This window comes from Nannobrachium achirus (assembly GCF_963921795.1).
Source record: "Nannobrachium achirus genome assembly, chromosome: 2".
In the NCBI taxonomy this organism is placed as follows: domain Eukaryota; kingdom Metazoa; phylum Chordata; class Actinopteri; order Myctophiformes; family Myctophidae; genus Nannobrachium; species Nannobrachium achirus.
Genome location: NC_137811.1, coordinates 72,684,255 through 72,710,001, shown reverse-complemented (window position 1 = coordinate 72,710,001; position 25,747 = coordinate 72,684,255). Strand labels below are relative to the sequence as shown.

Sequence of the window (25,747 nt, the reverse complement as noted above, 5' to 3'; positions counted from 1 at the left end):
GGTCATTTCTTCCACACATCGTCAGGCTAACAGAGTCTCGGTACAGAGAAGCAAACCTTCATTACTGTCAACATGGACAGGTAGGCCTACTGGAATTATCACTTATTTTATTTAGCTGTTTAGCTGTTATTCTATCTATTATATGCATTTTCGTTTTAATTTATGCTTTTATTTATACATTTATAAATGAGCTTGTAGATCGGCTATATGAATAGTATCTAGTATACAATAGAAGTAGTTAAAATGATTGTTCTACATCAGGGGTCGGCAACTTTGATGATAGCGAGGGCACACACACACAGAGGACAAAAATAGCTTATCCTACAAAGCGTGTCGCTATATAACACGTTTTGAGATTGTAGATCTGCTATTTTTACTCATTTTGGATTTGAATCCAATAACGTTTTGCTATTTTTGAATTTGGAATCGTGACAAGTAACATTTTGATTTAACTTCAAATGCATTTAGTTTTTCTTTATGAACTTAAATACAAATATTGGACATAAAAAAGACAATACCTCTTTCAATAAAGACTGAAAAAAGCGGGTCATATTCGCATGTTTGGAATTGGAACAACTGAAGTCAATAATAACAGTATTCTGATATTTACCTGCGGGCCGCATTGAGTGAAGGTGGGGGCTGCATGTGGCCCCCAGGACGCCAGTTGCCCACTGTATTGTATGTATTGTAGATTGATGCTATAATAACTGAATTAACTGGAGACCCCTTGGAACCCACTTTGAGATCCACTGAATGAATTGAAGTCCTATTAAAACAGTGCTACGAATGAATTAGGTCTATTTTCTACTGTTAGATTATGGAGATTTAAAGGAGCTATAGTCAACTTTTTCTTGAAAAACGTTTGCAAAAATAAAAATAATGTTTCGAAAATATTTTATAAAAACAATAAGCTTCATATATGTGTTTCTATTCAAAAAAATAACCACAAAAAGTGTAAAATAATGATAAAATAATAATTTTGGCCATTGTCAGACCGACACTGTTTACATTCTAGACTGTTAGATTAGGATCTAAACAAAGTGTCGGTCTGACAATGGCCAAAATGATTATTTTATCATTATTTTACACTTTTTGTGGTCATTTTTGAATAGAAACACATATATTATGAAGCTTATTTTTTTATAAAATATTTTCGAAACATAATTTTTATTTTAGCATCCGTTTTTTCAAGAAAAAGTTGACTACCTCCGTTAATGTGTGCTGAAGACACATCTAGGAAAAAACAATCATCTTTATTTCAAAGATTTGTAAATTTTCTTTTAAATATTGATTTTCAACACATTTTGATTGACATAAATTGCATTTTTAATTGTATTAGCTATTTCGTATTTCATAGTTATTGATACAATTATTTATACAGTTCATTTCAGTGGGGTAAAATAGGCTAGATGTGTCAAAAAAAGAAAATATGTACGGTGTACATAATTATATATAGGCCTACATGTATATAAAGGCTGTGTTTCTATGTAGTTGACTGATTATAATAATAGTTAATGTACAACATTTAATATAGACACTGTGTGTGTGTGTGTGTGTGTGTGTGTGTGTGTGTGTGTGTGTGTGTGTGTGTGTGTGTGTGTGTGTGTGTGTGTGTGTGTGTGTGTGTGTGTGTGTGTGCGCGTGCGTGCGTGCGTGCGTGCGTGAACACCTGACATCTGAGTCAGTGGTTCTCAAAGTGTGGTACAGAGACCCACAGGGGTCCTTGAGGAGGTTCCAGGGGGTCCCCAGCACAAAGAGGAACCTCAGGGGTCCTTGAGGAGGTTCCAGGGGGTCCCGAGCACAACGACAAACAGTTTAACTACTTCAACCCTATTTTATACTTTTATTTTAATAGCCGATCTACAAGCTTACAATGTGTCACATCCCAGTGCATTGTGAGCTTATAGTGACATCACAGTTTGAAAACAAATCTTCACTTTTGGGGGTCCTTGACACAACATCTTTTCAGATGAGGGTCCAAAAACCAATGCCTAATGCATCTCAATTTGTGGTGTTTGACATTATGTTGAGAATCACTAAACTTTGTTATGAAAAATTAACTCCAATTAAATGTAACAACAGAAATACAAGAATATAAGTGTGTTGTATCAAAACTAGTTCATGGACATTACAGAGGCTTCTGAATCTAAACAGAAGCCATTTGTAACAAAGCTGTATCACAGCATCCTTAAGACGTTGGTACTTCATCACCAACGTTGAGTTTGTCTGTCCTATAAGATCTGACCTATAAGGTCTTTCTTCTGAACCCCAGGAAGCTTATTTGGCTCACCCTCTCTTGCCAGGAGATCTATAAAGTTCCCTGACATATCTTATCATTGTTCAGCATGTTTATCAAGTGGGCTGGCTTGTGGAGTTATAAATCCACTCCACTCTAACTTACAACCAGTAAAACCACCTGACCTCTAAACTGTCTCTGTTATCATGTTGCATCGACCTGAAATCAAACTAATGTTTTTAGACTTTGATTTTGAACATGTTTAAACAGCTCATATAATCACAACGTTTAATATCTGAATAACATTTTAAGAAGAAGGCTACTTTTCCCCCAGACAATACGTAATTATGAAATATATATATTATGAAATGTGGCTAATTTGACTTGACTTGTGTGTGTGTCATAATTTAAATATAAGCAAGTTAATATAGAGATATGTAGCAACTAGTATGACCAGTTGAATGAATAAAAGTAATGTTTCATTATGGTTGTCATGGTGTCAGGGTTGACCAGCAGAGAGCAGAGTCTCCTGTACCCAGCTCTGTGTCCACAGAGAGTGACTCATCCTCAGAATATGAAGATGCCTTGGAGGACTGCAGCAGAAAGAGAGCAGAGTCTCCTGTGCCCAGCTGTGTCTCCATGAAGAGTGACCAGTCCAAGGGTAGATTCATGGACTTCAAAGATGGACACCACTCTACTGATCAGAGGTCAGAATGGAAAACTATCACAATGGTTTTCCTATAGTTAGTGCATCATCTTAAATGAGCCTGTTGTTTCTGAATCAGGGGTTGAAGATACATCTAGACATGTGTTCAATAATTATGATTGATGGACTGCAGGCCTCTCACAACAAGTTTGTACTGTATACATTACTGAGGCTTCCAAATATAAAATCAATCAGTTTGCATTTGTAACCAAGATGAATCATATCATAGCGTCCAACAATGCTGTCATGCCTTGCAATCTATATTCCCTTATACACATAGCAGCCATTCTGAATATGTGAGAGGGTTTCAGTAAGTGGATTATGTTCATGCTGCAACTATGAGGAGAAAACACGTGTTAGGGAACTTCAGAGAATGAGTGATTCTGGTTGGAAGGACCTGTAATCTGGCTTTGACTGAAGATGTGACTACTGTATATCCTCATCAACTTCATCATGTCTGAATATTGTGTGAGAGACAGTGTGATCTGCAGCAGGAAGGCAAGCTAGCTTTCCTTGTAGTTGTTGTTTTGCCTTTATGGATAGTATGCACTATACAGTATACAATACTGGAAATGAGGAGAGAGAGAGATGGGAAGTGACACGCAGCATTATCATTGACATGTTTTCAATCATTAGGCTTGATAGACTGCAGGCCTCTCACAACTAGTTCATAGACATTACTGAGGCTTCCAAAAAAAAAGCACAAGCGGTTTGCAATGTACATTCACTTAGATACATATCAGCCATTCAGAATATATTACAGTAGACACGTAGATTATGGTCATGGTTCAGATAATGAGGTGGAAACATTTTAGGGAACTACAGAGAAAGTCTGGTTGGAAGGAGCTGTAATCTGGCTTTGACTGAAGAGGTCACCACTGTATATCCTCATCAACTGCATCATGTTTGAATATTGTGTGAGAGACAGTGTGATCTGCAGCAAGAAGGCAAGCTAGCGTAATGTTAAAAGGTACCCCCATGCATGGACTGGTGATAAATGATGTTCTGTATCAATAGTTCTTACAGTTGGTTATAATGTATCAATGACAGTCCTTACACAGTTGGTTATCAGTTGTCTAATCAGAGAGTTCTACCATTGCGGGGTCAGAAACAGCGCTAGTCACGTGGTTCATTGTCACATTACCCCTCATAGCCAATAGATGTGTGTGTGGAAGACCTGGCCCATGACGTGAACGGGAGTGACGCCACTAGATAGAAGGCTCTGGTACTAATGTATCAATAACAGTCCTTACAGGTGCTATAATGTCCTCAGAAACTACTAAAGAGTCAGTCAGGTTGAACCCAGTCCACTCCAGCTACGACCAGCGACGGTGTGAATATGTTTGAAGAACTGAAAACAAAGGGGTCAGGTCAATCTGACGACGCCCCAAACCCAGTAGATTTTGTGTCCGTCCTAAGATTGGGCTTTCTTCTGAACTCCAGGACATTTAATTGGCTCACCCTCTGTTGCCAGGGGATCTATGACAGATCTTATCCTCATTGTTCAGCATATCAAGTGGGCTGGGAGTTGTAAATCCACTCCAGATATCATTCACAACCAGTAAAACCACCTGACCTCTAAACTGTCTCTGTTGTCATGTTGCATCGACCTTAAATCAACCTGATGTTGTTAGACTTTGATACTGAACATGTTTAAACAGCTCATGTAGCCTACCCATAAGGTTTAATATCTAACTCACATTTTAAGAATGACTTTTCCCCCCGAACAAACAGTACATAATTATGAAATCTATCTTGTGAAATGTGGCTAACTTGAATTGTGTGTCGTAATTTAAATATAAGTGGTTGTTTATAATGTTTAATATAAATGTATAGCAACTAATGGGACTAGTTGATGAATAAACATAATGTTTCATTATGGTTGTCATGGTGTCAGGGTTGACCAGCAGAGAGCAGAGTCTCCTGTGCCCAGCTGTGTCTCCATGAAGAGTGACCAGTCCAAGGGTAGATTCATGGACTTCAAAGATGGACACCACTCTACTGATCAGAGGTCAGAATGGAAAACTGTCACAATGGTTTTCCTACAGTTAGTGCATCATCTTAAATGAGCCTGTTGTTTCTGAATCAGGGGTTGAATACACATCTAGACATGTGTTCAATAATTATGATTGATAGACAATACTGAGGCTTCCAAATAAACACAAGCTGTTTTATTATGTAAAAAAGCTATATTACATCATAGCGTCCTTAAAGGGATATTCCACTTTCAACAGGGAAACAGTTTAAAGGGCTTCTCTCCACATACACACCCATTGTAACTTCAAACTCCATTTTAACCATGATAGATTCATTAAAAACACCCATTATTTTTTTCTGGTGACTCATACTACCCTCCTAATACGTGAGCAGGCCATGTTTTTTCCATAACTTTTTTCATTTATTTTTAATAAAAAATGGAAAATGGAAAATACAAAATATAATTATAAAAAATAAATGTGGATACAGTCCTTATTGAGGAAAAAAAGTTGTTATGTCTTCGGAGACTACTACACAGAGGTCATTGAGGTCAGGTCAATCAGATGACAGCCCACCAAACCCACTGTGTCCATCCTAAGATTGGTCTTTCTTCTGAAGATCTGGCAAGTTCCCTGCCAGTCTTATCATCATTGTTCAGCATGTGTATCAAGTGGGCTGGCCTTGTGGAGTTATAAATCCACTCCCTGTTTGGACTGTAAAATGATGTCTCTGGTGGTGTGAAAGTTCAGTCTTAACCACTTCCTCTCCAAGTAAACTAGATTTACAACCAGTAAAGCCACCTGACCTCTAAACTGTCTCTGTTATCATGTTGACCTGAAATCAATCTGATATGGTTAAACTTTGTCACAGAACATGTTTAAACAGTTCATAGCCTAATCATAAAGTTTAATATCCCTCCTTTTTCATAAATATCAACCAGCAACGACCAGAAGCGTCAATTGGGTATGGCCATTGGCAGTGTCATTGGATTAATCTTTTTGTGCCTTCACGCTTGTAAGACACCAGTCATGTTGCCATACCTTATCAACAGGCATGAATTTATTTTAGGAAGTACATTTTTCCCCCCCTTTAGCCAAGCTATGGAAGTTGTCATACCCAATTGATAACTCTGGTCGTTGCTGGTTGATATTGATGAAAAAATTGCTACGTGTATCAGGGGCTTAATATTTCCCCCAGTCCATAGGGATATCCCTTTGGCCTGCTGGTTAAGATGTTGGACTTTCATGCGGGAGACCTTGGTTCGAAATCCCAGGCATTGCCTGCGCAATATACCAGAGGGCCAGTTCTAATAGTAATTAACAAATATCCTCCCACGGGCCGAAGATAATTCATTCACAGGCCTGATTTGGCCCCCAGGCCTTGGGTTTGACATTACGTGAACTAGTGTGACTAGTTGATGAATGAATGTTGATGAATAAACGTAATGTTTCATGTTGGGTGTCAGGGTTGACCAGCAGAGAGCAGAGTCTCCTGTGCCCAGCTGTGTCTCCATGAAGAGTGACCAGTCCAAGGGAAGATGGATTGACTTCAAAGATGGACACCACTCTACTGATCTAGGGTCAGAATGTAAAACTATCAGAAAACAACACACAATTAAACTCTGCTGATCAAAGGTCAGAAGTCCTGAGATTATTGGACCAACTATTCATATTGTTGACATTTCTTTAGTCTTTCACCTTGACTCTGCAGGAGGCTAGTGGTCTATAAGAGAGTCTGTGTGTAGTCCACATATAAGTGACAAATCTATAAATCATTCACTTCGTCATCAAATGAAAAACTTGGTACATAGGTAGAGTTTGAGGCCCTGAACATAAAAACAAACAATAGAGCTATCGCCACGGAGATGGCAGCCATTTTCCCTTCCACCATAAATTACTCATAGCTCTCCTGAACCAAACATGACAATAAAGAACACACTACGTCCATATCTATGTTTTTATGGTCAACCATTACAAGGACACCACGATGACCACCATGGTCGTGACCAGGCCTTTTTACGACGGCTCCATTTCTTGTTGAGAACTCCAAACTATATTGTACCAATTAAGTTGACACACAGATATTCAGAGGATTATAAAATAGTAAATATATAACCTGTTTAGACATGTTGTTCAGTATCAAAGTGTAACAACATCAGGATGATAGCAGACCAACACAACACCATGACACACATTAGAGCTCATGCTGCTTTTAGTGTCTTTTGAATGTTGTACATTAACTATAGCTAATGATAATGATAGTCTATTATCTACTGTGGAAACATTGCCTGACTGTGTGTGTGTGTGTGTGTGTGTGTGTGTGTGTGTGTGTGTGTGTGTGTGTGTGTGTGTGTGTGCGCGCGCGCGCGTGTGTGTGTGTGTGTGTGTGTGTGTGTGTGTGTGTGTGTGTGTGTGTGTGAGAGAGAGAGAGAGAGAGAGAGAGAGAGAGAACTTGTACCTTGTACTCTAAACAAGGTGTAGCAGAGTTATCACACCATCATAAAGCTGTAAACATTCTTGCATTACACTGCTTGCTCGCTCTCTCTCTCACACACACAGGGTAACAGAGTCTCGGTGCAGAGAAGCAAACCTTCACTACTGTCAACATGGACAGGTAGGCCTACTGGAATTATCACTTATTTTATTTAGCTGTTATCCTATCTATTAATTTGTCAATGAATTGAGTAATCAAGCAGCAATTTATTTAATTTAATTCATGCTTTTATTTATACATTTATAAATGAGCTTGTAGATCGTCTCTATGAATAGTACAGTATAAAATAGAGTTGTGTTCTAATGTACATTGAATAACTCAATTAGCTCGGGACCCCTTGGAACCCTCTCTGAGATCCACTGAATTAAAGTCACAATAAAACAGTGCTACAAATTCATTGTATTTTCTACTGTTAGATTATGCAGATGTAATGTGAACGTGTGTTGAAGTCACTTCATTCATCCATTTTGTTTTAAATATAGATTTTCAACACGTTTGATGGTATCACTTCCATCTAATTTATATGACAGAGTATACAGGCACTATCAGTGATCCAAACAAATGAAGCCAACATAAATATGCATTTTTAATTGTGTTTGCTATTTTTTATTTATTTTTTCTAAATAATTATTTATAAATGATAATAATTTCAGTGGAGAAAAATAGGCTAGATTTGAAAAAAGAAAACATGTGTACAGTATACCGTATAAGTCAGGGGTCGGTGTTAATTGCATGTGAGGTAGAGGGTAGCACGGGTCCAAAAAATGGGAGCCAAGGAAATTTGGACCGAGCCGAATGGCCCCGAGAAAAATACAGATTTTCTAGCCCCGGCACACAATGGATCCGAGAGTGATTGGATCCGTCCCTAAAATGGAACCGGGGGGAACGGACCCGATCTGGCCAGGTCTTGTGTCCGATGCTATATAATGCTTATTTTTCTTTTGAGACTAATAGCCTAGTAGCCGGGGACCCAGTCACCAAAATGGGAGGGGACTTGTGATTTTCTGCCGTAATTTTTATTTCTGTTTTATCTATTGGTTTGGTCATTAAGGTCCACAGAATGAGAGGCCTGCTCTGCTGGAAACATCGCGAAAAAAAGTTATGGCCATTTGTATATTCACTGTCCCATTGACTCCACTAGAAATATTTAAAAAAGGAAAAAAAGTCTGCTTTAATTAGCATGTGAGGGGTCAAACTGGGGGGTTTTCATGTTCCTGAATCCATTGCAAGCATTTGTTTTGCATGAAAAACAATCCTTGGGCTAGATTTCGGCCCCCCAAATACTGTGAAAAGTGATGAGTCAATAAAACAGAAATAAAAAGTACGGCAGAGAATCACATGTCCTACCCTATTCCTGGAGCTTTTGGGCTTGTGGGTCCCCGGCTATAGACACTAGAGCGCAGCGCAGCAGCAGCGCACTGTAGCCACCGCTCCGAGGACCGAAAGGTGAGAGCGATTGCGGAGGGTCCAGTGAGAGTGTTACTGTCCAGTCAGTGTCCACGACACCACAGCTCGCATCACAAAACTTTCCTCCTCCTGCGCTCTCGGCTGCCCATCAGAATAATCACAGACAGGGACGTGCAGAGAATGTTAGAGATGCAGGGGCAGACATTTCTAAAATGGCCTTGTAGAAATGTAACTGAAGGCCTTCAGTTATGAAGGGGACATTTGCATTTATTTTACCATAGTAAAAAAAATGCATTCATGGTCTGAAGAGGGCACTTTTTACAGACGGATAAAAGGGCAGGGGCTCAAGCCCCCTTTTATGTCTATGTGTGCACGTGGCTGATCACAGACTGAGACGAGACTCAGCTGGCTTGCGTGCGTTGGTGCGTTTGTGTTGCACAGCAGATAGACAGATTTTCACCGACTTTATGTCGCCCGTCCCCGCAGATGATGTCCAGAGAAACATGTTCCATATAGGCTAAATGACGTTCCAACGTGCATCTTCCAGCCAGGTGGCCTTTGTTTGTGTCTCACCTCGCAAAGAAAAGCCCTCCATGATTTTCACTTCAGCAGCAGCGCAACGCTTGAGATTGGATGCGCTGAACGGGACTCAATCAATAAGCGAGAACAGACGATAATATGGATTTGGGAGCATAATTACAATGCATGTCTCATTAAAAACAATATATATTTTAAAGTTGAAGGATATGTATGTTTAAATCTCGGGTCCTCTCGGATCCTTGTGGGTAAATGCATTTTGCACAGCCCCGAACGGACCCGAGGCAATTAGACCCTACCCTACCCTAACCCGAGGGACACGTGAATATTTTAGACCCGAATCGGTTGGGGTCTTGGGTTATCTGGTCCTGGAAGACCCGTGCTACGCTCTAATGTGAGGGGACTTAATTTAATTGACTACATCTTTTTACATTTGAAAACAAAAACCCTCTCTTATGCCAGTGTGCCAGTGATCACCCTCCCCTGTGCCAATGTGTGTGTGTGTGTGTGTGTGTGTGTGTGTGTGTGTGTGTGTGTGTGTGTGTGTGTGTGTGTGTGTGTGTGTGTGTGTGTGTGTGTGTGTGATTCAGCCCGGGAAAAAGAGTTGGAGAGGCCCTCATTGCACGCTACTCAAAGATTTGCCATTTCAGATCATGACAAGTGACAAGCCAGTGGGCAAATTACATGAGTTATATTTTGTTGTTGTCGGGTGGAAACCTTGTATGTCCAAAACCATTTGTTTTGTATTTATCATTTAAAAAATGTATTAAACTAGTGAAAACAGCCGATCTACAAGCACACAACGCCTCGCACCGCGAGGCGTTGTGTGCTTGTAGATCTGCTGTTTTCACTACTTTTGTGCGACGGCCTTGTATGATGAAGCAGGGCTTTACTTTGCGAAAAAATGTACACATTTGAAACTTGGAGATACAAGGTTTCTGCGCGACAGTGACAATTTACTTTGTTGGCCGCCCAGCCCCCAAAATGGAACGAAGGTCGACATTTTATTTTTAATTTTTTCCTGGACCGGCCGGGAATGAACCGGCCGTTCGGGAGTTGTCCCACTTTTCCCAATGGCCAGCACGTCCCTGTGTGTGTGTGTGTGTGTGTGTGTGTGTGTGTGTGTGTGTGTGTGTGTGTGTGTGTGTGTGTGTGTGTGTGTGTGTGTGTGTGTGAGAAGGGTTATCTATCTTGTTAGACTTTGATATTGATCAACATGTTTAAACAGCTCATATAATCATTAAGTTTAACAACATCCACCTCACATGACAAGAACTTTATTCAGCAGACACCTGACATCTGAGTCAGCGGTTCTCAAAGTTTGAAACAGATTAAAAATTGCGTGCAGTGTATATACTATGACATGAATAAAACACATTTGTCTCTGGTGGTGGTGTGAGAGTTTTGGAGAGTATTTTTTGCAGGTCGTTCAGTCCGAGTGTATCAAAAAAGCATCACGGTTAAGCACCGTTGTTCCGACCAGTTTAACATTCACCAGGTTAGCATTCACCAACGTCGGCAGGTTAGTATTTCACCAGGTTAGCATTCACCAACGTCGGCAGGTTAGCATTCACCAGGTTAGCATTCACCAGCATTAGTTTTTACAGAGGTTAGGGTTAAGGTTAGGTTTATCTCCTTCCCCCCGACTTTCGGCACCTCTGTGCAGCCAATCACAAGCTTCGGTCTGCCTTAACCCAGGTGCCTTGTTGATACACTCGGAATGAACGACTTGCAAAAAACACTCTCCTGTGAGAGTTCAGTCAGAACCACTTCCTCTTTAACCCTGCAAGGCCCAGCGTTGCTTTTTGGCAACATTTTTTAAATCATTTAAAAAAAATGTTACAATTAGTTTTCCTGTTCTTTTTTCACATTTACATCACCATTAAATCATATTGTTTAGTATTACAATGTCATTGGCCACGATATTTGCATATAAATACCCCCCACAGGCCACAGAGGCTGACATTCACACCTCCCAGAGAAGTTGAAATTCCAGCGTCTGGACGAACGACATCTCACTTTTTAACTGAAGCTATTCCTCACTAAAACATAAGTAAAATGCCTGTAATTTGTTTTTCTCTTGATCATTAGAATGTCTAGAACACGTGCAAACGTTAATATTGTGAAAAATATCCCCAAAATGCAAATTAGATGGCTATAAAACCTTACAAAACATTATTAATTTTTTACCATTACATTGTCCTGTGATTAGGACTGCTACAACACCATCTGATTTAAAAAAAAAAAAATTGGCCAGTAGAAATTAATTCGGGTCTTGTAAATAAACTAGATTTACAACCAGTAAAACAAATAAACTAGATTTACAACCAGTAAAACCACCTGACATCGGTCTCTGTTATCATGTTGACCTGAAATCAACCTGATGTTGTTAGACTTTGATACAGAACATGTTTAAACAGCTCATAATCATAAACTTTAATATTTGACTCTCTTAGTACTGACATCACAGACTGGCCATGGACACAGAACACCATGTATAGCATAAAGATCTACCCAACGGGCATTCCAACATCGAACACCATATATGGGCATAAAGATCTACCCAACGGGCATTCCAACATCGAACACCATATATGGGCATAAAGATCTGCCCAACAGGCACTCCGACATTACTTCTGAGACTCCTACGATGCAACACATTTTGAGCTTGTATAGATCTGCTATTTTCAAAAGATTTGTATACATTTGAAAACTTGAAATGGGACATTCTGCATAAATTAGTACTTTATACTTTTGGTACTTTAACCCTTTCCAAGCCACGGGGAGCCCCTTAATATTAAAACCGGAATATACCGAACATCTGAGCAAGGGTGTCTCAGCCGCGTCGTCTTTTACCTTACTGGGTCATTAAAACCGAAATAAATGATTTTTATCCGAAGATCGGCGATCGTCTAACCTTCCCTAGTCACCGCTCGTCCATCGATAGCTCATGGCTGCTTTGACATGAAGCAGAAGTGACGTCAGTTCCATTCCTTCTTTAATCTTCCTTGCTGTCGTCCGTTTACTGTTTATACACCAGTGCTTCTACAGCAGCAGTGCTGCGGGCTATGCGAGCGAAACTTTTTATTTCTACTCTTGAGTCACACGTGGATTATTTGAGGCGACATTTACGTGAACGGATCGCGCACGCGAAACGCACGGGGGCACGATGCGTCGGCCGAATCCCCCACTCTAAGCCAATGCAGATTGAGAATTTCACAGGGAACTGTGGTGAGTAAAACAACGGGGGATCGCGGTATGATAATGGGGGATGAAGACCACGTGATATAGCGCTGGATGTCTGGTAAAATGAATGCGGTTCAGATCATAATATAATAATAGAAATTTCACGGCTAATCTACCAACAACCATTCTATTTCGGCTGGCAAACTGTTAAGTACATTTTGATGGCAACACTTTTGTACTTTTACTCCAGTACATTTTCAATTTTGGACTTTTACTTAACTGTAACTGTATTGATACTTAAACGTAAACAATTTGAGAACTTTTTTCCATCTCTCCCATTAATCAGGCCTTAGGGGCGTTGGTTTCCCCACCATGCCGAGCTGCCCTTCGTGAAATCAATAAACTCCATAGCAGCCATTTCCCTTTACACCATAACCTAATTATATCTTATGAATCAATCATGATAATACAGAATAGATAATGTCTATCATTGTGTTTTTATGGTCGGCAATTACAAGGATGCAAATGGCTATGGTCACCACAAGGCATTTTGTGATGGCTCTGAACATATTGAGAACCCTAAATTGTAGTGAAAGTTCTGGTTTTCACATTACCCTCTGCACTGTGTGCATGTGTGTGCGTGTGTGCATGCGTGCGTGTGTCCTCCACAGAGACCAGCAGCAGATATCTCAGGGTTCCAGTGGTCAGTCAACTCAGGAACATCAAACAGAGCAGGACTCCACATCTAAGGTAATATGTCAACGTACATCTTTACACCTTTACTTCATCTGTAAATAAAATACAATTCTAAAAAAGATCTATTGAAATTATTATATGATTTAAATTGTAAGAGAACGTTGCATAAGGCCCATTGTTGTTTAGTGTTGTTAGACTATTATTATTATTGCACTAACAAGCTGGTTTACAACAGGATGCTGGTGACAGCTTGACTTCAGAACTAAATGATGCAGAAAAAGGTGAGTTATTTCTGTCTTTCTGTCCTTATTACAGTTCAGTGTTTAAAGGACAACTTTAGTTTTTTACAACAAGGGTTCATATTTGAGATTGTAATTAAAGAATAAGATGAGTGTTAAATTGATTTCATTTATTTATTTCTATTGTTTTAGATATTCTTATTTCAGTGTTTGCGGGCATGCGTACAAATGGCTAAATATGCCATTTTACACAGAATAAGCCCATTCCCAAGATACAATGCAACCTTTCATGGTTGGATGTGACTTATGGGGGCTAGAAGTGTTACTGTAAATAGCAATAAAGAAACTGCTGGCTTATTGTGTCTAAAAAGACATATTTAGCCACTTGTACGCATGCCCCCATGCGTACGCATGCCCCAAATTCTAGCATGGTAAACGTGATAAAACAATAGAACAAGGCAAATGAAAACATTTTAACACTCACTTTTTCTTTTCTCTAATTACAATCTAAAATATGAACCCTTGTTGTAAAAAAAAACAAAGTTGTCCTTTAACCAGTGAGGAGGATGCTAGCTGGTTTTACCTTGTGTTTACCAGGTTGTACATTACAACCTCAGTATCTTATTAGAAAACTATAAATGCATCAGTGTTTACACTACTATTCATGAGAAGATATTGTGATGCACAGAGCTTTATATTCACATTGTTATAATTATAATTAAATGCTATTATGATTCTGTAATTTATTTATCTAAACCAATCGTCTTGTCACTCTCTTGCAAGCAGAACAGTTTGTGATGCAGAACAAGGCACGCTTGATTCAAGAGGCGACCACAGTCATGGCCCTAGTAGACAGTCTAGCGACCATGGTCCACCCTGAGATCTATGCCGAGATTGAAGCTGAGAAGACCAGACAGAGCCAGATGAGACAAGTGTTTTCCAAAGTGCTAGGTCCTGGTGGAACAGCTGTCAGAGCAGCGTTTTACAATGCTATCAAACAACACCAACCACAACTGTCAACCACAGAGAAGCCTGGTAAGATCACATGTACTGCTAAATGATCCTTCATCTTCTTCCGCTAGATAACAGCTTAGAAGCTGCACCTGGCTATACGTAGCTTGCGTTCAGCTCCAGACAATCCGAGATTGTCTTGAAGTGTATAAAAGTAACACTTATGTGTTCACAACAGAGGTTGCTATCCCATAGCGAGTCTTAGATATAAAACCACAGTTACTTTATATTTAAAACTAAATGCCACTCTCACAATCCAGGAATGACCAGACTTTACCTAAATTTCAGAACTTAAATTGGCATGCAAATATGAAATGAATGCATGAACACATTCATTATCTCTACAGCCTTTAGGACTAGCTGTAGCTGTGCTAACATTTTTGCTATACTTACATTCAGTTTCCCCACTAGTGAAATCTGTGTTCCATCACTTAGCGTGTTGAAAGGAAACTACTGTCCCTTGGTGTATAATGTTATTTCTAAATAAAGATGTATTAAACATTAAATAATTATAAACATCTGTTTTGAGTGAGATTTAACATCCAAAGCAATTTCAAGCAGGGGACAGAGCCCAATGGTTAACAGAACAAAAGCCAGTCAAACTAGTCACATGACAATAAGTTGTTTGTTATTTTTTTATCTTATTTGTATTGGCTTTTTTTATACGAATACAAATCACAATATTGTGTCCAAAATAGGTTGTGAAAGTGATACATTATGTCCGTAGATTTAAATTGTGCCTAAAAGCAATCAAGCTCTTGTGTTCTATTTGTTTAGTATTCTTTATCGTTATATATATCCTCCTCCTACTCATATTGAGCTATCACCACCACACCCAGGCAATAGGTTATAGATCTGGCACAATAACACAACAGTCCACACAGATAACACAAGCAAACAACCAAGAACCATAATGATAAATCCATTTCTGATGCTGGTTTCTTTAACGTGAGCAAGACCAGCTGAGAGCAGTAGAAGAGATAGGCTATTGCTGTCGAGTCGATGTTAGTTGGAGTCCTGACCCCTCAGCCCATCGTGGCAGTTATATACACCCTGAGGCAGCCGTGTGTCGTTACATGGTCATGACATGGCACCCATGATTTTCTCATTGTACAGGCCACTGACTGCCGTCAGCGGCTGCCGTCACAGGCTGTGACGGCAGCCGCAGCGACATACTTTCGATACCGTGTATAGCAGGCGATACACGGTTCTCATGACGTCCCATGCACGTTGCTTAACACCTACTGTACAGGCCTATTGATATGCATACAGGCATCATTTGGCATCAATTGCATGTCCGAGAGGCATGACTCCTGCTCAGAAGAGATATGGGGCGGCGGGGGCGCACGCCCCCGACTAATTCAACACTGGGCGATAGTATTGTGTGACAAGATGGGATTATCTCCTTATATGGAGTTCCAGGCATTATGCCCCGACAATGACAATGACATAAACAAAACTTATAACACTTAATTCACAAGGTTGTGTACACTGAATTAATACATATTTTCGTTTACTTCCCAAACATTATTAAATTGTGGGCACAACACACAGTATGACATTCCCACAAGTAAATTCAAGAAAAAATAAAACAAGGAAAATAATTCAATTGCAGACCTCCCATTTGAGGATCATATTTCTCGTCTGTTCTTTGATATTTCAGAAGCTCAGTGCAAACGAGAACTGAAGACTAAACTGACAACGAAGTTTTTGCTTTTATCTGAGTGGATCACAAACGAAGGACAAACAACTTCTCTGCATCAGATCTACACTGAGGTCTACATCACAAAGGGAGGAAGTGGAGAGGTCAATAAAGAACATGAGGTCAGACAGATTGAAACAGCTTCCAGGACACCAGCCTGTCCAGAAACAAAAATGAAAAGTGAAAACATCTTTAAAGCATTACCTGGAGACGTAAAACCAGTCAGAACAGTGATGACGAAGGGAGTGGCTGGCATTGGTAAAACAGTTCAAACTCAGAAGTATGCTCTGGACTGGGCAGAAGATAACGCCAACCAGGGTATCCACTTTGTGTTTCCTTTCACTTTCCGAGAGCTGAATCTGGAGAAGAATGAGTACAGCTTGGAGGAACTTCTTCATAAATTCTTCATTGAAACCAAGAAAGTAGGAATCTGCATCTTCAACGAGCCCAACGTTGTGTTCATCTTTGATGGGTTAGATGAATGTCGGCCTCCTCTACACTTTGGGGACACTGTGATATGGACGGATCCCAAAAAGTCTACCACATTGGACGTGATCTTGACAAACCTTATCAAGGGAAATCTGCTTCCAAAAGCAAAAATCTGGATAACCACACGACCCGCAGCAGCCGACCAGATACCTTCTGAGTATGTTGACAGGTATACAGAAGTGAGAGGGTTTGATGACAACCAGAAGAGAGAGTACTTCTTCAAGAGATTCAGTGATGAAGAGCAGGCTGTTGAAATCTACTCACACATCCAGATATCACGAAGTCTCCAAATCATGTGCCACATTCCAGTCTTCTGTTGGATCACTGCTAGAGTTCTGGAGCAAATGTTGAACACAGAGGAGAGAAGAGCACTGCCAAAAACTCAGACTACCATGTACATCCACTTCTTGCTGGTTCAGTCCATACAGAAGAATGCCAAGTATCTAGACCTAATTAAGAAACATCCTGACAGGAATCCAAATGATGTAATTCTGTCTCTGGGGAAACTGGCTTTTGAACAGCTGAAGAAAGACCAACTGATCTTCTATGAGGAAGACCTGACAGTGTCTGGAATTGATATCGAAGACGCCGCAGTGTACTCAGAAGTGTTCACACAGGTATTTGGAAAGGTGTGTGGAACGTACAAGGACAAGGTGTTCTCCTTTGTCCATCTGAGCATTCAGGAGTTTCTGGCTGCCCTCCATGTCTTCATCACTTTCATCAACACTGGTGAAAACCTACTCTCAACCCCCAAGTGGTACAATGTATCTAGATGGTTTTACACACCCACTATTCATCACCTCTACCAGAGTGCTGTAGACATGGCCATACAGAGTCCAAATGGACATCTGGATCTGTTCCTGCGTTTCCTGCTGGGCCTCTCATTGGACACCAATCAGAAACTTCTACAAGGACTGCTGACACAGAAAGGAACAAGCTTCCAGACCAAGCCCACAGTCGAATACATCAAGAAGATGATCAGAGAGAATCCATCTCCAGAGAGAAGCATCAATCTGTTCCACTGTCTGAATGAGCTGAATGATCATTCTCTAGAGGAGGACATCCAGCAGTACCTGAAGTCAGGACGTCTCTCCACAGACAAGCTCTCTCCTGCTCAGTGGTCAGCTCTGGTCTTCATTTTGCTGTCTTCAGGAAAGGAGCTGGACGTGTTTGACCTGAAGAAATACTCTGCTTCAGAGGAAGCTCTTCTAAGGCTGCTGCCCGTGCTCAAATCCTCCAATAAAGCTCTGTATGTTAAATTTGATATATTGAATACATTATTATGATCTTTCTTTGACAAAAAAATTATAAAAAAAAATGCTTCATCACTAATGTTTCTCCAGGCTGAGTGGCTGTAAGCTGTCAGAGAGTTGCTGTCAGGAGTTGTCGTCAGCTGTCAGCTCCAGCTCTAGTCTAAGAGAAGTGGACTTGAGCAACAATGACCTGCTGGATTCTGGCGTAAACCTTCTGGCTGTGGGACTGGGGAGTCCACACTGCATGCTGGAGACTCTGAAGTCAGTATAACTGAAACTGTGTTCAACTGTGTTTAAATAAAACTAATATTTATAAATTCAATATGTGAGTGTGTGTGTGTGTGTGTGTGTGTGTGGGCGCGTGCGTGCGTGCGTGCGTGCGTGCGTGCGTGCGTGCGCACACACGCGCGTGTGCGCGAGTGTGCATGTGCTTGACATTTTAGTTATTGTGTGATATTTCGTTTAGAGGAATCTAATTAATAAAGTCTTTACCAGAAGTTACCACCAATGTATCTCCAGGCTGAGTGGCTGTAAGCTGTCAGAGAGTTGCTGTCAGCAGTTGTCGTCAGCTCTAAGCTCCAGCTCTAGTCTGAGAGAAGTGGACCTGAGCAACAATGACCTGCTGGATTCTGGAGTAAACCTTCTGGCTGTGGGACTGGGGAGTCCACACTGCATGGTGGAGACTCTGAAGTCAGTATGCCTGAAACTGTGCTCAACTTTGTTTAAATAAAACCTAATATTTATAAATTCAATGTGTATGTGTATGTGTATGTGTGTGTGTGTGTGTGTGTGTGTGTGTGTGTATGTGTGTGTGTGTGTGTGTGTGTGTGTGTGTGTGTGTGTGTGTGTGTGTGTGTGTGTGTGTGTGTGTGTGTGTGTGTGTGTGTGTGTAGTTTGTCAGGATGTCTGGTCACAGAGAAAGGCTGTTCTTCTCTGACCTCAGCTCTGCACTCCAACCCTTCCCATTTGAGAGAGTTGAACTTGGGCTACAATCATCCAGGAGAATCAGGCAAAGCGATGCTCTCTGCTGTTGTGAAGGATCCACACAACAGACTGGACACTCTGAGGTATGAGAGACTTGGTCTGTGTGTGAATGTTCAGAGTGTGTAGTGTTGTTGTGACGTGTCATTACTCCGACGTTCTAACTCTCCCCATTAATAACCTCTAACCCTGACCCTAACCTTAACCACACGCGTAGTCACGTAGACCATATGTAAACACCTGGCATTACATAGAAATAAGTAGACAATTCAACTCTGGCAACAGGAGGCTGTGTGTGTGTGTGTGTGTGTGTGTGTGTGTGTGTGTGTGTGTGTGTGTGTGTGTGTGTGTGTGTGTGTGTGTGTGTGTGTGTGTGTGTGTGTGTGTGAGAGTCAAAGACGAACGTGGAGTGCACCTGTTCGTCACTCCTCCACGTTGATCTAGCCTCTGCCAGCTCATCTCTGATTGAAAATGAATAACTAGGTGATCACACCCTGAGCTCTGTGTCTGCAACGAACACCACAAGCAGCCCACCCAATCAGAATGTGGTAGTGTCTTTCAATTGGTCTGATAATTTAGGACTCACTTTTGGGTGGGATGGATGACTGGATAGTTATGAATACTCAACAAGACCAGGAAGTAAGGAAACCTTACAGACAGTTTTGAGCCATTTGGAAACCTTTTTACACCTCCTATGAGGTGAGCCTTCTAGAACGTTCATCTAGGATGAAAAGGGCCTATGTGTCCATCTAGAAGGGGGTCTCTGTGTGGCTGTCTGTACGTGTGTGTACGTGTGTGCGTGTGTGTGCGTGCCTGCGTGCGTGCGTGCGTGTCTGTGTGTGTGTGTCATCATATGGTGATGTCATAATTTTCCCCCTATCTGATTGGCTCCCCATTAGAGTCAACAGCAACCACACTTGCAATTTCCAAAAAACACACTAAAAACTGCTGGGTAGATTAATCTACCCAACGGCTGAGTAAAACAATGGTTTACCCATTATGGGTTATTAAAACAATGGTTTACCCATTATGGGTTATTATAATGGTGTTCATACATTACCCAGCTGCTGAGTAAAAATAAATACATTGTTTTACTCAGTATTGGGTAGTTTTAAACTTAAGTTGGTCACCTGTTATGCAAAGCATGCTGGGAAAAGCATTTCTCTAGGTTTTCAGGGACATTTCTAAGCTTTTGGTAGCTAAAAATGCTAAATGTATCATATCCATGTGTCTGCCTTGGCAAGCTGACTTTCATGTCAGAATTTGATTTGTCAGTATTTGAGCCAAAACCCTAACCGTAACTGCTAGGCTGCTAGGTTATTGTTGAGCTCCCTCCCCTCTGCTGTTCAGAGAGAGATGAACTCATGGTAATTTTGGTAATAGTTACCCAGGGGTGAGTTATATTACAACCCAAATTGGGTTATTTAAACTCAGCAGTTTTTAGTGGGTATTTTTATAGGTTAGTAATTAAACTGTAGTTTAACTGTGAAATAACTAATGTATTGTGCTTGATTTAATTTAACCTGGAATTGGCTAAACTATAATAAGTGAAACAACCCAGAATTGTTCTTAATTTGACCCAGAATTTGGGTAGAGTATATACTAAATACTAGTGGTTGACCCAGAGCTGAGTAAAATATTCTACCCAGGATGTGGTAGAATATTTTACTACGGTGCTGGGTAAAGGACTTACCCATTTTGCTGTGTAAGATTTACTACTGTTGGGTAGGTCCAATAGTTACCCAGGGGTGGGTTAGAATACAACCCAGATTGGGTTATTTTCAACCCAGCCGTTTTTAGTGCAGGGTGACATGTCACTATCAACAAGTGCAACCTGATATAAATAACAAGGTGAAAGTTGGCACCTTGTCAGAGTGACAACTTACCCACCCACATACATAACGACCGCACCGATTGCAGTACTTGCATGCTCTGCTGGCACACAAGTAGGCCATATATGGCCACAAGTTCACAAGGAGCAAGTTGGCACCACGCAGTCTAGGTAATACCAAGCCCCAAGAACGGCTTGTAAACATTGAAGCGGCCACCCTACTGGCCAAAGCTGGAATTTCAGGCGGGGTGAAACATACATGCACGAGCATAAGAGCGTGCCGCTGGCGTCTACAATAGGGTTCAATGGACGTCTACGTCGTTTGTGACGTCATTACGTCTCGGCGTCAAACATTTTGGCACAATTTCCCCCAGAATGCACCTGGATTCAGCTACTTCTGCATGCTTCAAAATGCCACTGAGCACTTGCATTGAAGTGAATGGCTGGGGGCGGGGCTGTCCGCTCTCTATTATATATATAATATAATATATATATACTCTATGGGTAATAGTAGTGTGATGTTGTTGGGAACACAGTCCCGGCTCGCTTACACAATACCTGTTGTACCTGTTGTCATAGTAACTTAGTAGGCTATCACTTGAGGCCAGTCTATGTAAGTACCATGACGTCATATTGATGACATCAGGAATCTCCCTTTATGGGCATAAAAGAGACATAGATTAAATGGACAGAAACAGAGAGATAAGTGGGTCTTAAGTTCTGGACACCAGCTGAACTGACCGACTTCCCAATGAGAACATCACTCCCTCTGGTCCTCCGTGATACACACTAAGGCACTAAATTTATATATTTTCGTCCGTGCCAAACCCTAAACCCCTCGCCTTTTTGTTTTACTATTTTGAAAAACATTTTAAAATACTTCAAATAGCCAATCTACATAGACACGTTGTGAGCTTGTAGATCAATTATTTGAACGATTTAAAAATGTTTTTCAAAATAGTGAAAAAAAGGTAAAGACGTTTAGGGGTTCAGGGTTTAGCATGGATGGAAATAGGACCCTTAGATTGAAGTCAGAATTCACACAGACAGCGATTCTATGCATTTATATTATGTAGATTCTCAGATCCTGTCATATCAGTGAACACTGAATAGCGAACTGATCTACTAGGTTTAGAGAAGGAACCATTTTATCAATCATACTGTGATGCTGATGTTTAATGGTGTAAAATAATTATCAGTCATTGTTTATATTATCATAGCACCAGACCTGACTTTGTCTCTCCTCCAACTCCAGTGTGGACCATGGTGGAGTTTGCAGGCTGATACCAGGTGTTGAGAAGAGCACGATAAGTAAGTGTCTGTTCTGTTTTATTCATTCAATCAAAGCAGCATCACATCCAGTTATGTAGATGAGCAGCTCATATACACATCAGCATGTGACATTCATTCATTCATTCACATCCTACTCTGAATGAAGATGATAATAACCATAATATACAGTGAATATACATACAAACTGTATGTCTACATTCAATTAACACAGTGAATATACATACATACTGTATGTCTACATTCAATTAACACAGTGAATATACATACATACTGTATGTCTACATTCAATTAACACAGTGAATATACATACATACTGTATGTCTACATTCAATTAACACGGCAGCCCAACATCATATTACGCTTGTTAGGATCAAATTAATTTCAATGCAGAAATGATGTAAAAAAATTGCCTATTATGTATATCACTACATATCATAGCCAATAAAACACAAACGTGAACTGAACATATTTCTGCAGGATGAACTTTATTGTGAACAGGTTCATTCTGGTGTTTGTGAGTGGTTCTCATTCTGCTCGTTCACACAGCACCCGGCAGGATGGCAGAATGCCAAATATCACTTTGAAGCTCGCCCTCCCTCCTAAAGCCTGACTTATCCGTTGTATGACGTGTTAGATTCCGAAAATAGCGGATCTGCAAGCTCACAACGCGTCGCATCCACGACATGTTGTCAGCTATTTTCACCACGTGGAAACTTGCAGGATGTGGCACGTTTAGAAACATTTGCCTTCACAATAAAAGCTTTATCAGCTTTATGACAAGACAGAAGCAAGTAAGCGAAGTGGGAAAGGATGATGGATTCGGTGGCATTTTACTTTGCAAAGGGGTGCAAGAGTGGGCACCTAAACAGTGTGGGCACCTCAATGTTAAATTGGATGAAATAATTGCTGTATGTGGTTATATGGGCTGTGTCAATACATTTTTTTACACTAACTTATTAAAACTATAAAATGTGTTAACTGAACTTTGAACTAGTCCATGCAGAAAACAACACTGGATTAATCAGGGCTAACAAGGTCAGAAGAAATGCAGATCTACAAGCTTGCACGCATCATGATGTGACGTGTTGTGAGCTTGTAGATCTGCTGTTTTAACACTGTACATTTTCTCTAAGTTCTTACATTTTTAATGATATTTAGGGGTCTTTTCTTAGTTCCAATTAAAAAAAAAATAACATAACAAATAATAATAAAAATCTTTTTATAATGTGTCAGGGTAAGACTGAAAAGTGCTAAAATAGTTGATCTAAAAGCTATCATGATGCACTGTGAGCTTGAAGATCTGCTATTTTCACATTGCCAAAGTATGACATCTAGGGCTGAAGCTGGCAGTCATTTATCACCTGGAGACACGCACGCACGCACGCACACACGCATCACCAGGCTCTTCTCCCTATCTCCCTCTGTGCCAGTTTACCACACCCCTCAGACACGCCAAAATACAGAACCTGGTATCACGGTGGTGGCAAAAGTTGGAAGAAAGCGGCAGAGTCCCATTTGGGATTACTTTGAATATGATTGTGTTTCAGATAAGAGTAAATGCCTTGTTGTTGAAAATGATAATACGGCATTACTCAAGGGGAAAAAAAACACAAATCTAAAAGTCCATTTGAATAGCGCACATAAGAAGGCTAACCTATCGTACATTGACAAGGTAAAGGACACCCCCCCAGGGGAGCCTCCCTCCCCTGAGACAGATGCCAATCCTCAGCCAGGCAGCAGAAGAAGAAACCCATGACCAAAACAGTCATATATTCTGTCATTATGTTCCTTAGGCGTGGAATGATAGTGAAATAAATTATCTCCCTTTTTGATGGGGACCCCCTGCAACCCCCTCAAGGACCCCTGGGGGTCCTCGGAGCGCACTTTGAGAACCAAGCCAGTGGTTCTCAGAGGTCAAAGAGAGAAGTTGTATGTCTCAACATTCCTGCCACTCTCAACAATATGATGTGTTGTTGATTTTTAATTAGACAATACTTTTTCCGGAGCTTTTTTAATCTCACCCCTGATAAATACCCCATATTATGTAAAAGACAAACTAACACTAAAACTACCGTAAATTCTCTAATAATATCCTGTATTCAGTAAAAAAACTGACCTTATTTTATTTCCGGGTTTGTCATTGAAAAAAAAAACAGTTAAAAGCCTGAGTTCCAATATTAGGCTCTAGGGGGCGATATTCACTATGATAGCGATCCTGACTCCTGACCCGCTAGTGACCCTAAAGTACTTCTGCTTGCGCTTCATGCATGACACCAACAACCCGCTCGTAGAGAATAGACGTTTAGCTAGGAGGTGTAGCCACAATGTTCAGAGTGGATTTGGGGTCCGGGGACACCGCGGATAGTCGCGGACCCCCCGCGGACCGTCGCGGACCCCCCGCGGACCGTCGCGGGCCCCCTGCGGACCGTCGCGGACCCCTGCGGACTGTCGGGAACCCCCCGTGGACCGTCTGAGACCACGCACGGACCCCCGGATTTAATGCGTGACAAACAGAACCCAGTGAGTGATTGAGGCAATAGGACGTTATTATTTCTGTATATATTCTTGTGTCCCCCTTCTCCCATCTCCCTTCTGTCTGTCCTCTGCATTGACGTTATGCTTTGCAATTTAGCCCCAGAAAACGCCCACGAAACTGATGAAACTGATGAAAAGTGATGACTCATCACTTTTCATCACTAAACCATCGTTTTCTGGGGCCATTTGTAGCCCAAGGAATGTTTTTTTTTGTGCAAAACAAATGCTTGCAATGGATTCAGCATCATGACAAACCCCTAATTAGACCCCTCACATCCTACTTAAATACCCAGAAACGAAATGTTTTCTGGGTATTTTCCTCCTGTATAGAAAGTCGATGGGAGACCGACTCTAGCGGCTGATAACATCAATTAAGCTGGGTCTCAGAAAGGGTTATCATACCAAAATGTAAACTAGAGACATAGGAGTAGGGAGTCAAAAATGTAAAAAATGTACGGTCACCTTGGGTGGTACCAATTTTTGAAGATATCAGAATTGGCCCCTGACCTAATTGCACAGTTGTGACTTATAGTCATTAGAACGTGTTCTGAGGGCAGCATTAAGTTACATCTGCTTAATTTGCACTGTTCATTTGTTTTCATGTAAGCCCAAGCTGCAATAATGTTATTGTGGGAAATACCAATTAATCTTTTTGTTATTTGCAGTTGAACTGTAAAGTTAAAATGACCAGTGTCCACCTGTAACTGCACTGTTCATTTCATACAGTACTTGGTTTCAATAAATGAACCCAGTACATTTTACTGGGTTCAAACTGACACAAAATGTTGATTTATTCATTCTGATATTTTTGAAAAATAGGAATATCGGCCTTCTCTCTTATACACGGCTGCTTTCAATAAAAGCCTGGTGCCCGCTACTGTTGAGACAAATAAAATCCTGGGTTTCTATAAGAGGATTTACGGTAATCAAAACTAAACTAAAACTAAGCATTTTCAAAAAATAAAAACGAAACGAAACTAGCAACCCCACTTTAAAAACTAATTAAAACTACACTGTAATTGAAAACAAAACCTCAAAACTAATAAAAAATAAAAACTAATGAAAAAATCCAAAACTATCCCACTAAACAATTTGAACTAGAAGTATAAGTTTATACGTATAAAAAATGGTCTACCAGAGGTATAGATATGCAAGTTTATTAGACGTCTAAACTT

At 40.6% G+C, this 25,747-nt stretch overlaps 1 protein-coding gene across 1 annotated transcript in view; it reads left to right on the top strand.

Moving 5' to 3' along the window:
• The window catches only part of LOC308300414 (NACHT, LRR and PYD domains-containing protein 3-like), a gene marked incomplete at both ends in the record, with an annotated part of 87,878 nt that overhangs the window by 28,506 nt on the left and 33,625 nt on the right, over positions 1-25,747 (top strand). The window contains 6 exons of the mRNA XM_080744243.1: positions 2,740-2,897; positions 14,264-14,512; positions 16,152-17,928; positions 18,023-18,193; positions 18,452-18,622; positions 18,826-18,999. Coding sequence (XP_080600369.1) covers positions 2,740-2,897; positions 14,264-14,512; positions 16,152-17,928; positions 18,023-18,193; positions 18,452-18,622; positions 18,826-18,999 — 2,700 coding nt within the window. The remainder of the gene's footprint in view (positions 1-2,739; positions 2,898-14,263; positions 14,513-16,151; positions 17,929-18,022; positions 18,194-18,451; positions 18,623-18,825; positions 19,000-25,747) is intronic.